The 15,420-nt window shown below is 44.2% G+C and overlaps 1 protein-coding gene across 7 annotated transcripts in view; it reads right to left on the reverse strand.

The window, feature by feature from the left end:
* ptpn3 (protein tyrosine phosphatase non-receptor type 3) overlaps positions 1–15,420 on the reverse strand; it is a 177,946-nt gene that overhangs the window by 73,382 nt on the left and 89,144 nt on the right. For 4 of the 7 annotated variants that reach the window (XM_033049639.1, XM_033049680.1, XM_033049688.1 and 1 more), the window contains 3 exons: positions 10,805–10,939; positions 8,488–8,670; positions 496–519 (listed from right to left, as the gene is read on the reverse strand). In XM_033049639.1, the coding sequence (XP_032905530.1) occupies positions 496–519; positions 8,488–8,670; positions 10,805–10,939 (342 nt within the window). The remainder of the gene's footprint in view (positions 1–495; positions 520–8,487; positions 8,671–10,804; positions 10,940–15,420) is intronic. The other 3 variants (XM_033049665.1, XM_033049650.1, XM_033049671.1) reach the window with 3 other exon arrangements.

The raw sequence follows: 15,420 nt of genomic DNA on the forward strand, positions 1-15,420 counted from the left end.
GGGAGGTCTTATAGAAACATATAAAATTATAAAGGGACTGGACAAGCTAGATGCAGGAAAAATGTTCCCAATGTGGGGCGAGTCCAGAACCAGGGGCCACAGTCTTAGAATAAAGGGGAGGTCATTTAAGACTGAGGTGAGAAAAAACTTTTTCACCCAGAGTTGTGAATCTATGGAATTCCCTGCCACAGTGGGCTGTGGAGGCCAAGTCACTGTATGGATTTAAGAGAGAGTTAGATAGAGCTCTAGGGGCTAGTGGAGTCAGGGGATATGGGGAGAAGGCAGGCACGGGTTATTGATAGGAGACGATCAGCCATGATCACAATGAATGACGGTGCTGGCTCGAAGGGCCGAATGGCCTCCTGCACCTATTTTCTATGTTTCTATGCATATGCAAAATCCTACTATTTTCCCCATATGATCTTTCCCAATTTAATTATTTACAACAATTCACCCAATTAGTAACTTTGTTGGGTAGAAGAATCAGCAACTTACTTTGGTGATCGTTGTTCCTCCGACCTGTAAAAAATTAACTTCAATATCACTCTGTGCTTTTACAAACATATGCATCTTTCTTACTTTATGAACACCCAAATTAATCCAAATCAGATTCCTGAAAGCAGATTGTGATTATAAAATCTAGAGTTATGCTCAGAATCATGAAATGTTATTTCAATTCTGCAGATAAAATTTGGCTTCAATATTAAAATTTGTATTGCCTCTTCCATTTTGTCTTACAATTAATTAATAGCATTGTTCCAGTACTTTTCTTCAATGATATTTTGGTCTGCTTTAAGAGTCATGGCTAGTTTATCCTTGTCCAGGACAGGGCAGGATACAGGGCTGAACACAGATAATGTGTTTCACGAAAGTCTACCTACACTTGTTCTCATTTTAGGTCACTGACATAAAAAAAAAGATTTTCTCTCCACAAGCAGTGCCTGATTAGTTTTTACTGCAGTCTATGCTCACAAATTCCTAAAAAAATTTAATTACAATTGAGGCCGTATCCTCTTTCCCCAATCCTAGCCTCAGCAAGTCAGAAGGTCATAAGGAATAGTAGAATTAGGCCATTTGGCCCATCAAGTCTACTCCGCCATTCAATCATGGCTGATCTATCTCGCCTTCCTAAACCCCATTCTCCTGCCTTGTCCCCATTACTTCTGACAACTGTACTAATCAAGAATCTATCTATCTCTGTCTTTAAAAAAAATCCACCGACTTGGCCTCCACAGCCTTCCGTGGCAAAGGATTCCACAGATTCACCATCCTCTGTCCAAAGAAATTTCTCCTCATCTCCTTCCAAAAAGAACGTCCTTTAATCCTGAGGCTATGACCTCTAGTCCTAGACTCTCCCACTAGTGGAAACATTCTCTCCACATCCACTCTATCCAAGCCTTTCACTATTCTGTATGTTTCAATTCCCCCCCCCCTCATTCTTCTAAACTCCAGCGAGTACAGGCCCAATGCTGACAAACATTCATCACGGGTTAACCTGCTCATTCCTGGGATAATTCTTGGAAACCTCCTTTGGACTCTCTCCAGAGCAAGCACATCATTCCTCAGATATGGTGCCCAAACTTGCTCACAATATTCCAAACGCAGCCTTACCAACATTACAACCCTGTTTTGTATACAAGTCCTCTTGAAATAAATGTTAGCATTGAGTTTGCTTTCTTATAGAAGAAGAATTTCTCCCTGGATCATGGTTTGAGTTATCATCATGTCCTCCAAGGCGGAAATTAGGTCATGTTAGTTTCACTAATAGCACGGGTAGCTTCTAACATGTTTAAAACTTGATCCCAGACATCTGTGTTATATAAAATAGTCTGGCAACATTTTAAAGAACGATTCACTCAGTCCAATTAATAGGTTTATCGCCCACAGCCTTGCATTTTTTTCAATGGTGCATTTATTCATTTTTTGTAAGTTACACCAGAATTTTCTTTTCGCCAACTTTCAGACAGCCACTTCCTGATTATTACAACTACCTGATTCATGGATAGAAAATGTTTAGAGGGATGTGGATCACAAACAGGTAGATTTGACTAAGTTACGTGGGTATCTTGGTCAGCATGGGCAGGTTGGATCAAAGGATCCATTTCCATGCTGTATAATTCCATAACTGCATCAAAAGTGTAATTTCATCTCCGTTCTGGTTCTTTTGCCAATTACCTGACATCTATAATCTCCAATGACTGGTGCTACAGCAACTGGAAACATTGGTCAGTACAGATAGGATCAAAACCTCGTGAATTTAATCAGCTCTTTCAAATTTTCCCTTAATCTTCTTTGTTCCAAGGAGAATATTCAGTTTCTCTAGTCTCTTCATATTACTGAAGGATGGAGAGAGAGAAACATGGAACTACAGACCATTTAATCTATCATCAACAATAAGGAAAACGTTAAAATCCATTACAAAGGATAACAGGAACCCCCATCAAAAAAAAACCTATTTGAAAATGTTAAAAACAATTAATTGCTGATGCTGGTTTACCAAAAAAGTACAAAGTGCTGGAGTGACTCAGCAGGTGAGGTAGCATCTCTGGAGAACATAGATAAGTGAATTTTCTGGTCGATATCCTTCTTCTGAAGAAGGGACTCAACCCGAAACTTCACCGATCCATGTCGTCCAGAGATGCTGCTTGATCTGCCTAGTTACTCCAGCACTTTGCCCTTTCATGGCATTGCCTTCAATCAAAAAAGTCAAATTAATGCCTCCTTCAGGAATCCTATTACCAATTTTTTTCACCTACCAATCTTTCTTTCCTATCTAATTATTAGTTCAATGAAAATAATTATTTTCCAGAAATTGTCCTGGTCTTTCATAACCACTAAAACTGATAACACTGAGATTACCATTTCTGAAATACTCCGGAGTAATAAGTTCTATTTCCATTGCTAGCTCTGCATCTTTTTCAAATATTTGGAGGGTATTAATAAAGCATTGCTGAAAATGTGGCTAGTGGTGGGATCCCGTTGGAGGTGGCGGAAATTTCGTAGGAATTGAGGCTGATGGGGTGGAAGGTAAGAACTAGGGGTCTCTGTCCTTGTTGGGACTAGGGATAGGGAGAGCAAGGGTGGAGCTGCGGGGTACCGAGGAGACATGAGTGAGGGCCTCATCGATGATGGGAGAAGGGAACCCCAGTTCCCTAAAGACTGAGGACATCTTGGATGTTCTTGTATGGAACACCTCATCTTGGATGCGGTGTAGACGGAGGGATTGGGAGTAGGGGGATAAAGTCTTTGCAGGAAGCAGGGTCAGAAGATGTGTAGTCGAGATAGTTGTGGGAGTCAGTGGGTTTGTAATAGACGTCAGTCAATAGTCTATTTCCTGTGATGGAGACTGTGAGATCAAGAAAGGGGAGAGAGGTGTCGGAGATGGTCCAAGTAAATTTGAATGCAGGATTAAAATTGGTGTTGATGAAGTTCATGAGTTCTGCATGGGTGCAGGAGGTAGCACCGATGTAGTCATCAATGTAACGGAGATAGAGTTCTGGGATAGGGCCCGTGAACGCCTGGAACAGGGATTGTTCAATGTACTCTACAAAGAGGCAGGCATAGCTGTGCGGGTGCCCATAGCTATGCCTTGGACTTGGAGGAAGTGGGAGGAGAAGTAGTTGAAGGTGAGGACCAGCTCCGAGAGGCAGAGTAGTGTTAATAGAGGGAAATTGGATGGTTCTGTGGTCAAGGAAGAAATGGAGAGCTTCAAGGGCTTCGTGGTGGGGAATGGAGGTGTAGAGTGACTGAACGTCCATGGTAAAGATGAGGGAGTGGGGGCTCGGAAATCGGAAGTCAATAGACAATAGAGAATAGACAATAAGTGCAGGAATAGGCCATTCGGCCCTTCGAGCCAGCTCCGCCATTCAATGTGATCATGGCTGATCATCCCCAATGAGTACCCCGTTCGTGCCTTCTCCCCATATCCCCTGACTCCGCTATCTTTAAGAGCCCCATCTAGCTCTCTCTTGAAAGTATCCAGAGAACCAGCCTCCACCGCCCTCTGAGGCAGAGAATTCCACAGACTCGCAACTCTGTGTGAAAAAGTGTTTCCTCATCTCCTTTCTCAATGGCTTACCCCTTATTCTTAAAATCTGGACTCCTCCAACATCGGGAACATGTTTCCTGCCTCTAGCGTGTCCAAACCCTTAATAATCTTATAAGTTTCAATAAGATTCCCTCTCATCCTTCTAAACTCCAGAGTGTACAAGCCCAGCTGCTCCATTCTCTCAGCATGACAGTCCAGCCATCCCGGGAATTAACCTTGTAAACCTACGCTGCACTCCCTCAATAGCAAGAATGTCCTTCCTCAAATTAGGGGACCAAAACTGCACACAATACTCCAGATATGGTCTCACTACGGCCCTATACAACTGCAGAAGGACCTCTTTGCTCCTATACTCAACTCCTCTTGCTATGAAGGCCAACATGCCATTCACTTTCTTCACTGCCTGCTGTACCTGCATGCTTACTTTGATTGATGAACAAGGACCCCCAGATCCCGTTGTACTTCCCCTTTTCCCAACTTGGCACCATTTAGATAATAATCTGCCTTCCTGTTTTTGCTACCATAGTGGATAACCTCACATTTATCCGCATTAAACTTCATCTGTCATGCATCTGCCCACTCACACAACCTGCCCAAGTCACCCTGCATTCTCATATCATCCTCCTCACAGTTCACACTGCCACCCAGCTTGGTATCATCTGCAATGTTATTTTGAATACCTTCATCTAAATCATTGATGTATATTGTAAATAGCTGCGGTCCCAGCACCGAGACTTGCGGTATATCACTAGTCACTGCCTGCCATTCTAAAGGGACCCGTTAATCCATACTCTTTGTTTCCTGTCTGCCAACCAATTTTCTATCCATGTCAACACTCTACCCCAAATACCATGTGCCCTAATTTTGCCAATAATCTCCTATGTGGGACCTTATCAAATGCTTTCTGAAATGCTTCCAGGTACACTACATCCACTGGCTCTCCCTTGTCCATTTTCCGAGTTACATCCTCAAAAAATTCCAGAAGATTAATCAAGCATGATTTCCCCTTCGTAAATCCATGCTGACTCGGACCGATCCTGTTACTGCTATCCAAATGTGTCGCTATTTCATCTTTTATGATTGACTTCAGCATCTTCCCCACCACCGATGTCAGGCTAACTGGTCTATAATTCCCTTTCTCTCTCCCGCCTTTCTTAAAAAGTGGGATAACATTAGCTACCCTCCAATCCACAGGAACTGATCCTGAATCTATAGAACATTGGAAAATTATCACCAATACGTACAATATTTCTAGAGCCACTTCCTTAAATACCCTGGGATACAGACCATCAGGCCCTTGGAATTTATCAGCCTTCAGTCCCATCAGTCTAACCAACACCATTTCCTGCCTAATGTGGATTTCCTTCAGTTCCTCCGTCACCCCATATCCTCTGGCCACTAGTACATCAGGAAGATTGTTTGTGTCCTCCTTAGTGAAGACGGATCCAAAGTACCTGTTCAACTCCTCTACCATTTCCTTGTTCCCCATAATCAATTCACCCTTTTCAGTCTTCAAGGGTTCAAATTTGGTCTTAACTAATTTTTTCCTCTTCACATATCTAAAGAAGCTTTTACTATCCTCCTTTATATTCTTGGCTAGCTTACCATCTTTTTACCCCGTATTGCCTTTTTAGTTATCTTCTGTTGCTCTTTAAACATTACCCAATCCTCTTGCTTCCCGCTCATCTTTGCTATATTGTACTTCTTCTCTTTTATTTTTATACTGTCCCCGACGTCCCTTGTCAGCCACGGTCGCCCCTTATTCCCCTTGGAATCTCTCTTCCTCTTTGGAATGAACTGATCCTGCACCTTCTGTATTATTCCCAGAAATACCTGCCATTGTTGTTCCACTGTCATCCCTGCTAGGGTATCTTTCCAGTCAACTTTGGCCAGCTCCTCCCTCATGGCCCCATAGTCCCCTTTATTCAACTGCAACACTGACACCTCTGATTTACCCTTCTCCCTCTCCAATTGTAAATTAAACCTGACCATATTATGGTCACTAGCACCTAATGGCTCCTTAACCTCAAGTTCCTTTATCAAATCCGGTTCATTACATAACACTAAATCCAGAATTGCCTTCTGCCTGGTAGGCTCCAATACAAGCTGCTTTAAGAATCCATCACCGAGGCGCTCCATAAACTCCCTTTCTTGGGGTCCAGTGCTAACCTGATTCTCCCAGTCTACCTGCATGTTGAAATCTCCCATAACAACCGTAACATTACCTTTGCTACATGCCAATTTTAACTCCTGATTCAACTTGCAACATATATCCAGGGTACTGTTTGGGGGCCTGTAGATAAGTCCCATTAAGGTCTTTTTACCCTTACAATTCCTTAGTTCTATCCATACTGACTCCACTTCTCCTGTTTCAATGTCACCGCTTGCAAGGGACTGAATTTCATTCCCCACCAACAGCTACCCCACCCCATCTGCCCACCTGTCCGTCTTTTTGATAGGAGGTATACCCTTGGATATTCAGTTCCCAACCCTGGCCCTCTTGCAGCCATGTCTCTGTAATTCCCACATCATCATACTTGTCTACTTCTAACTGAGCCTCAAGCTCGTCCACTTTATTTCTTATACTTCGCGCATTCATATACAACACTTTGACCTTGGTATTCACCTCCCCTCTCGTACCGCTCGCAATTGGCCCTGACCTTTCCCTCTTAGCCCTTCTCGAACTTTCCTTCTCAGGAGTCTTTTGTAATTTTTCCTGTACTCACTTCCCATGCAACTCCATCTTTATACTCTCAATTTGTCAATCCCTCCCCCCCACTATTTAGTTTAAACCCACACGTGTAGCCCTAGCAAACCTGCCTGCCAGAACGTCGGTTCCCCTCCAGTTAAGGAGTAACCCGTCCCTTTTGTACAGGTCACCCCTACCCCAGAAGAGTTCCCAGTGGTCTATAAATCAAAATCCTTGCTCCCTGCGCCAGCCCCTCAGCCACAAATTCAGATCCCCTATCTCCCTGTTCCTGTCCTCACTAACATGAGGTACTGGAAGCAATCCAGAGAAAACCACCCTAGAAGTCCTGCTTTTTAGTCTTCTTCCTAACTCTCTGAACTCATGTTGCATTAAAAAGTCATTAAAGAGACGAACATATGGGGTATCATGGACATAGGTCGGGAGAGATTGGACCAGGGGGGATAGGATGTATCCCTAACCATTCTGAAGAAAGGTCTTGATCCGAAACATCACCCATTCCTTCTCTCCAGAGATACTACCTGTCCCGGCTGAGTTACTCCAGCTTTTTGGGTCTATCTTCCATATTCAATACTGATGAAGGCCAATGAGCGAAAGCCTTCTTGACCACCCCATCTACTAGCGACGCCTCTTTCAAGAAACTATATACTTTGATGTTGTTAAGCTGGATAGAGTGCAGAGAAGATTTACCAGGATGTTGCCAGGATTTGAGGGCCTGAGCTATAGGGAGGTTGGGCTGGCTAGAACTTTATTCCTTGGAGTGCAGGAGGATGAGGGGTGACATAGAGGTATATAAGATCATGAGGGGAATAATAGTCTATGAACAGCCTTTTACCATGAGTAGGGGAATCAAGAACTAGAGGACATAGGTTTAGGGTGAGAGAGGAAAGATTTAATAGGAATCTGAGAAGCAGCTTTTTCCACACAGAGGGTGCTCGGAAAAATTGAATGAGCTGCCAGAGGAGGTTGTTGAGGCAGATACTATAACATTTAAAAGACATTTGGACAGGTACAGGGACAGGAATGGTTGAGGGATATAGGTCAAACATGGACAGGTGGGACTAGTATAGATGGGGTGGCTTGGTAAGTATGGGTAAACTGGGCCGAAGGGCCCATTACCATGCTGCAGAACTGCATGAAGTTCTCCAAAGGCAGCCTGGCTACAATCTTCAGACAGAAAAACAAAAATACAGAAGATGGCTTCCTATTTTCAATAGATAAATCAGAGGTAATCACAACAGTCTCTCTCCCAGGAAGCTTTTAAAGTAATATTTGGCAATGCCAAGCTGGTTGGGAAGAGAAAATAATTCTCGGCATTTTATAATCCTAATTACATGAGAAAAACAAAAGCCATACAATAACGATTTCAGAAAGCAGATCAACTGTGTGAAAGGCAAACTACCACGATTCCTCATGTTACAAAACTATATAGCATGCATGGCAGTCACTGTAATTAAAAAAGGCACCTCACATTCACAAGATTTTGGAAATGCATGACTTGTGGAAACATTTAGCACAACCTCAAAACTGAAAATGGTTATTGAGATAAAAATACAAGAAGCAGTTTTGTTTTGGATAAATACTTCCTAGGATATGTTACAGGGCATTAAATATTGTTATGTTCCTAAAATATTAATAATTGGCAGAGGTTTTCCCCACAAAATGTTATTAAAGAGAAAATAACCTTATAACATGAATAACTCTACTATTTGATAAAACTCAAAGCACATACCAGCTGTGTGATGTAGATTTTGCAAAGGAAAATGCATCAGTTTTATTTGCGTTCATTGGAATGTTCATCTTGTAGTTATAAAAAACTTCTTCACTCTCTGTGATATATGCCATTTCTGAGGCAAGGTTATCGACGGAGGAATGCCGTGGCTTTTGAGCATCGTGCCTTATTCTTGGACTCCGCCTAACCGCAAGACAAATTGAAGCTTTTACTAGTTGAAGCAGCACACCCAATATCATTACACTAAGATTTTTTGGGGGGGTTTGGAAGTACTACATTTTAGCTTTTTAAAAAGCACGTAAAATAGATGGGTGTGCATGATTTGAGCCTGCAGTTGCAATTTGTAAAAACAGTCCTCAAAATGGAAGAAGCATTGGAATTGTTGCTTGACATATCTATACAAAATGACGTCCAAGATGCATATCGTTGGATCTAATGATCCAATACAAGTTTAATTTGTAAACTTGCAGAATCTACCTGTGTTGTCACTTTCAGGGAGCTTTAGTTTTGCACCCCAAGGCCATCTTGTACATGACATTTGCTTCATGTGTCCAACCAAGATCTGATGTCTCATGTATCCTACCAAGATCTGGTGCATTACCTTCCCAAAGGAGAATCCTAAAACTTTTTATTAGTACGTTGTGCGCAAAAAGTGAGCTAATGAAAGAGTAGACCCCCTCGGGGAATAAAGGGTCATTCTATGAGTGGAGACAGAGGACATTAATTGAATGGAATTGAATACTCAGTCTCAGTAAAATTCTTTGCTTACATATCATACTAAGGTATGCATGTAGTCACCCATTAAGGGTGCTTACAAAGTTACAAATTTGCCTTCCCCAGTTTCCCCTTTGTTCTTCCCCTAACCTCCCCGCCCCCCCCCCCCATGACGGTTCCCCCACGCCAGGTCCCCATTGCTCTTCCCCCTCCCCCATGCCGGTGCCTCCTTTGTTCCTTCCCTCGGCAGCGGCGTTTGTCCTTGTCCGTCGGTCAGCGCCATTATAGAGCGCCACACCGACCTCTCCATTCACGCCTCCATGGAGCCGACACAAGCCCCAGCTGCGGGCTCTGTTGGCCCAGGCATCGATGGCCACATGCTTCGTCAACCTCCGACCCTAGTGGCCCGGCCCCCCCCCCCCACCCGCGAGACCCCATCATCGCCGATCCCACGAGCCCCCACCAGCGGCCCATGGGGCTCCGGCCTCAGCTTCTCAGCAGTCGCCGCGGCACCTCCAGAAGGAGATGGGGTCCTACATGAATACTACTTGTAGATTTTCACAGTGAGTATCATGTTGAGGCTGGATTGTTAAGGCCAGGTACTTTGTTACTTTGATGAATGGCTTATCAGGAAGGAGGAAATCTACGGTGAGGTCCAGTGGAACTACACGTCACAGTGGAGACGCATGTGAGGGATCCATATATGACAGCAGGGGAGAAAGCAACGTTTACTAAAGAAAGAGGACATCTTGGATGACATTGAATGGAAACCATCATCTTGGGAGCAGATGTGGTGGAGATGCAGAAAGTTCCGGATAACCTTTTAGAGAAAATTTAGAGTTTGGGATAAGAGGCAGGGTGGGAGAAAGTGTAGTCCAGGTAACCGTGGGAGTCGGTAGGTTTTGTGGTAGAATTCAATCAATAATTTATCCCTGTGAAGGACACAGAAAGATCAAGAAAAGGAAGAGAGGTGTTCCCCTGCAACTGCAGAAAATGAAACACCTGTCCCAATATCTCCTCCCTTGACTCTGTCCAGGTGCCCCAACAGTCCTTTCAGGTTGGACAGAGTTTTACTTGCACCTCCTCCAACCTCATCTACTGTATCCGTTGTTCAAGATGTGGACTCTTATACATCAGCGAGACCAAACATAGACTGGGCGATCGTTTCGCTGCACACCTTCGCTCAGTCCGCTTGGACCTACCTGACTCCCGGCTGCTAAACACTTTAATTCCCCTTCCCACACTGATCTTTCGGTCGTAGGCCTCCTCCATTGTCAGAGTGAGGCTAGCTGGCCGTTAGCTCGGTGGGAGCTCATCCGCCCTTTGACAGGTCTTGTTTTTGGTCTTGCTGGGGGTTCACAGCCCCCTCCTCACCTGGCAAAACAGGTGGGGGAGACGAGCAGGTTGCATGGGATTACATGGTACCCGTGGCGGGTGGAACTGTCCCCATACCTGACCTTACATTACAGGGACAATGCAAAGTGACTCTCTCACATTTAAACACCGCCTACGTATTGGATTTCAATTTCCCCTGTAGCATCTGCTCAAAATCATATTCAACAATTTAGTATAATTTGATAAAAATATTTTGATAATCATTTACCAATCAGGTGTAGATGGCGGAGAGCGAGAAGGAAGACTTCTGGTTTCCAGCTGTTCCACAGATACAGACTTCCATAATATTGGATTCCACACCATTCCACCAATGACACGATGGCAGGACTGATTTTTGATAATCCTGTGGCAAATAAAATTGAGACCTTAAATACTCTGAATCCTCCCATTTTTGAAAATGCACTTCTCATTCTCATGATAGAGAATTACAATTCTGAATAATAAAAATCTAGTCCAATTATATACACTGATTATTTTGGGCAATGGATTATTTACCCAAGTCTTGCAAATATCAAAGTCTTGATGACACCACCAGTGAGAATTTACTTAATTTCTTGTTCCAAACAACAGGGTTCGTACACTTGGAACAGCTATAAATTCAATTAAATTTCAAGGACTTTCAAGGTCCAAAAATTCAATTTTCAAGGACCAAAACAGAAAACATTGATGGTTTATCAGAGACTTGTATATAAATTGCTTGGTATTGGATGATTTGATTATGTACCAAATAAAAGTAAGTAAGAAGGTTGGCTGGTCACCACCTCAGATTTGATTGAAAACCATGTTTTGCACATCTCTGGTACAAAGAACACAGCAAAAAAAAAAAAATCAGCTTCCAACTCAAAGTTCCTTTGAAGTTATGAACCATTGATATAGCTCGAATTATTGCCAAATGTCCATTAGAATTTGGAGTTGAGACCTTGTTTTCTGTTGTTTTACTTGTGTGCTCTGATGAACAGACACTGATTTTCAAGGAAATCTGAGGTGATCAGTCAATTTATTAGCCCAGGTTGCACAGAACGACAGTAAACTACATAATAAGTTAACACAAGATGGTTAACTTATCTATATTCGCACCAATACAGCACTGATGGTCCATTTTCTCATCTCTTAGTTGTTCAATCTGAAACCATGATAATGGAAATCTTTGCTTTTCAACCAGTCCCTGCATACCTGTAATGTCCCTCCCTGCTTCAAATTCTCCACGATTGACCCTGTACCCAAAAAAATAAGGATTGCTGGTCTTAATGACTACAAGCCTGTTGCACTGACCTCTGTAGTAATCAAGCATGAGAGAGAGAGGAGGTGAGGGAGGGAGGGAGAGAGAGAGGGGGGGGGGGTGAGAAAGAGGGAGGGAGAGAGAGGGGGAGAGAAAGAGGAGGGAGAGAGAGAGGGGAGAGAGAGGGGGGAGAGTGAGAGAGAGAGAGGGAGAGGGAGAGAGAGAGAGGGGAGAGGGGGAGAGAGGGGAGAGGGGGGGAGAGGGAGAGGGGGAGAGAGACGGAGGGGGGGGGAGAGGGAGAGGGGGAGGAGGAGAGAGAGAGAGGGGGAGGGAGAGAGAGAGGGGCAGAGAGAGAGAGGGGGAGAGAGAAGGAGGGAGAGGGAGAGAGGGGGGGGGAGGGGGGGGGAGTGGGAGGGAGAGGGGGGGAGAGGGAGAGAGAGGGAGAGAGGGTGAGAAAGAGGGAGGGATAAGAGAGGGAGGAGAGAAAGAGATAGGGGTGAGAGGGGGAGAGAGAGGACGGAGATGGGGGGGAGAGAGAGGAGGGGGAGAGAGAGGAGAGAGGGGAGAGGGGGATGAGGGAGAGAGGGGGGAGAGGGAGAGAGGGGGGGGGGAGAGGGAGAGAGAGGGGGAGAGAGGGGAGGGGGGGGAGAGGGAGAGAGGGAGGGAGAGGGAGAGGGGGGGGGGGGAGAGAGAGAGGGAGAGAGAGAGAGAGGGGGGGGGGAGAGGGGGGGGGGAGAGGGAGAGGGGGGGAGGGAGGGAGAGGGGGAGAGGAGGGGAGGGGGAGGGGGGGGGGGGGGAGGGGGGAGAGGGGGGGGGGGGGAGGGAGAGAGAGGGGGAGAGAGAAGGGGAGAGAGAGAAGGGAGAGAGAGGGAGAGAGGGAGAGGGAGAGGGAGAGGGAGAGGGGGAGGGAGAGGGAGAGGGAGAGGGAGAGGGAGAGGGAGAGCTTCCTTCCATCCATCCAGCCCCTTAATGTTTCCTCAGGCTATGGGGAACCGTTGCTACCAAATGACTTTCAATAATAAACTTCTGGACAAATGCAAGAAAGCAGCTATGACATATAATAGTAAGATTAAACGAAAACTTACCAGTTTGAAGTTTGATCTTTATTTTATGAGGAGTAACGTTGAGAGATTACGTGAAGACCCCGCCAGCACGCATGCGTGTCAATCTTCAAAGCAGCGGTGTGAAATCACAGACAACAGTTAGTGAACTGAACATAGTAAGATAAGAGATATTATAATACCAGTTGACCTTTATGATAGAGGGTGGGCGTGGAGGGCACGTAATCCCTCTACGTTACTCCTCATAAAATAAAGATTAAACTTCAAACTGGTAAATTCTCGTTTAATCTTACTATTTTACTTCTGAGCCACGTGAGTGACTACGTGAAGATTTTAAAGCTCTGTGATTTCATGCCGTGGAAACGAGTCCAGGCGTCATACACTGCATCAGTAGGCCAATGATGAGTGAACATTAATATTGCATTCAGACATGTCATACATATAGACATGTTGATGCTATTAATGAACAATAGTGGCAATAGTAACCTCCCTCAACCGGGAGGAAGTATGAAACATACCTAACATAGAGTTGGCAAATACCCCCGATCTGGCAATGGGTTTATTCTGAATATTTGGACAGATCGATAGTTTGACCATCCTGCAGCCGCTAGGATGTGGTCCATAACCCTGCTGCTGAGGTATAGCGGTCCTGGTGGAGTGAGACTCAAAATGTCAATGTTCACTCCTGTATATGCCAGACCCATTTAACCCTCTGGAGAAGGTTTGTAGTGATTCCTTCTAACAAAGTTTTATGTAACTAACAATATTGCTAGTCAGAGTCTATAAGGCTCTTACGGACCTTAACATACTGGTGTAGATGCGTGACCACACGCAACCCAAGGTCCATGGGATATGCAACATCTAGTTTGGTCTTATGTCCCTGTCTACTCTGCTTGACTAATCATAAACAAAACATGTTATTATAGCCAGCAGATATGATCATCCTATCCAGTGTAGAAATGATTGGACCCGTAGCGCTGTACTCAGCGCCATGGCATAACCACTAGTAAGTGAGTTTGACCAAGGACTGGGATGTTGTTGGTGCCCATCGGCAAAGTGACGTAGCACAATGTTAACAACCCATATCTCTGCATGCCTACGCCTGGGAGGTTTTAAGTTGACGATACCCTTCATAATCTAGATGTCAGAGGGTGAGACCGGACAGAGTGGTTTTTGTTCCCCGCAGCCAAATGATGAGGAGGTACTTCCGGCACAGTAAATGGAACTTTAACTTAATATTATATCCCATAAAACTGAAAAACAAGGTGTCAGTCATCCGTGCCAAGTTAAACGTAAAGAAGCATAAATACTTCCCATCTCCTATGAGGAATGCTGCTATTTGGTGCTATCCTTGCAATCTGCAGTGAGCACTCCCAATGCTTTTGGTTTGACAACCCGAGCTGCAGGAACGGTCTCCCAAAGTCTGTAAGTCAATTAATTGATTATATCATGCAGAGGATGGTTTCAACATCACAACTGAACCAGCATCTTTTTTGTGTCCAGAAATAACCATGTAAGGTTTTATGCTCATTCCCCACATCAGTGGGAACCATGGGTATAAAACCCAGGCAGGCACTATGAAAAAGCCGGAAGCGGGAATCTTGCTGAATTTTGCAAGACCCGTCTTATGAGGCCAAATGGAGGAAGACATAAAAGAACATTCCTCCCTAGTGTAGCTAGAATGCATCCTTCGCCACTGATATGCCTCGTATATTTTGCAACTGGTGATTGAGCCTGGATGCAAGCATCTCGATCGTTAGTGTTCCATCGATCCGCAATGTCATTAAATACTTTGTGATCGCACATCCATTCCGTGTTGTCATTGATTTTGCATGATAATACACCAGTGCTAAATGCGGTTAGGTAAAACTATCACCGGATACTTTGATTTGATTGTACCTTTGTGGTTAACATATACCACCACCAAAGTGTATCACCTTGGACTTGTGCATGCAGATTATGCATATTCACACACCCTTTAATGCACAGAATGCACCTGGTGTCCATTGGCAGTTGATACCATGACTGAACAATTGATAACTCATGCTGAATACTGTTCGTCCACCATTGTGACTTTGATAGTTTCAGCTGGGAATAGCAGAGGTCTAATCTTTTGTCTCAGAGCCGAATCCCAGACAAATAAATGGATTAATTGTATCCCAATAATCAATAGTTTCAGTTGGTATCAACTTAATTTAAATTTAACTGGACGGGTGAGAATCCCAATTTCTTAAATATAGCTATGTGGCTGATAAGGCTAATTTAGTAAAATATAGTATGTTCAATATCATCCAGATTGGCCAACACCTATTTGTTAGCTCTGTGCAGCCGAAGAACTGATTGGAGTGATTTGGTAAATAATCTGGAAACTGAAGTTAGCCCATTTTGCAACGCCACTGAGTGTATCATTGCCTCATCCAGTTAAATTTCAAATATCTCCGAACCCTGTGAGCGGAAATGATCACATGGAAGTTATTCAGAAATGTCTATACTGCACTTGCGGTTTGAGGCTGTTGACAATGATCAGTCCACAACTCCCATAAA

The sequence above is a fragment of the Amblyraja radiata genome, chromosome 2, assembly GCF_010909765.2.
Source record: "Amblyraja radiata isolate CabotCenter1 chromosome 2, sAmbRad1.1.pri, whole genome shotgun sequence".
NCBI lineage: Eukaryota > Metazoa > Chordata > Chondrichthyes > Rajiformes > Rajidae > Amblyraja > Amblyraja radiata.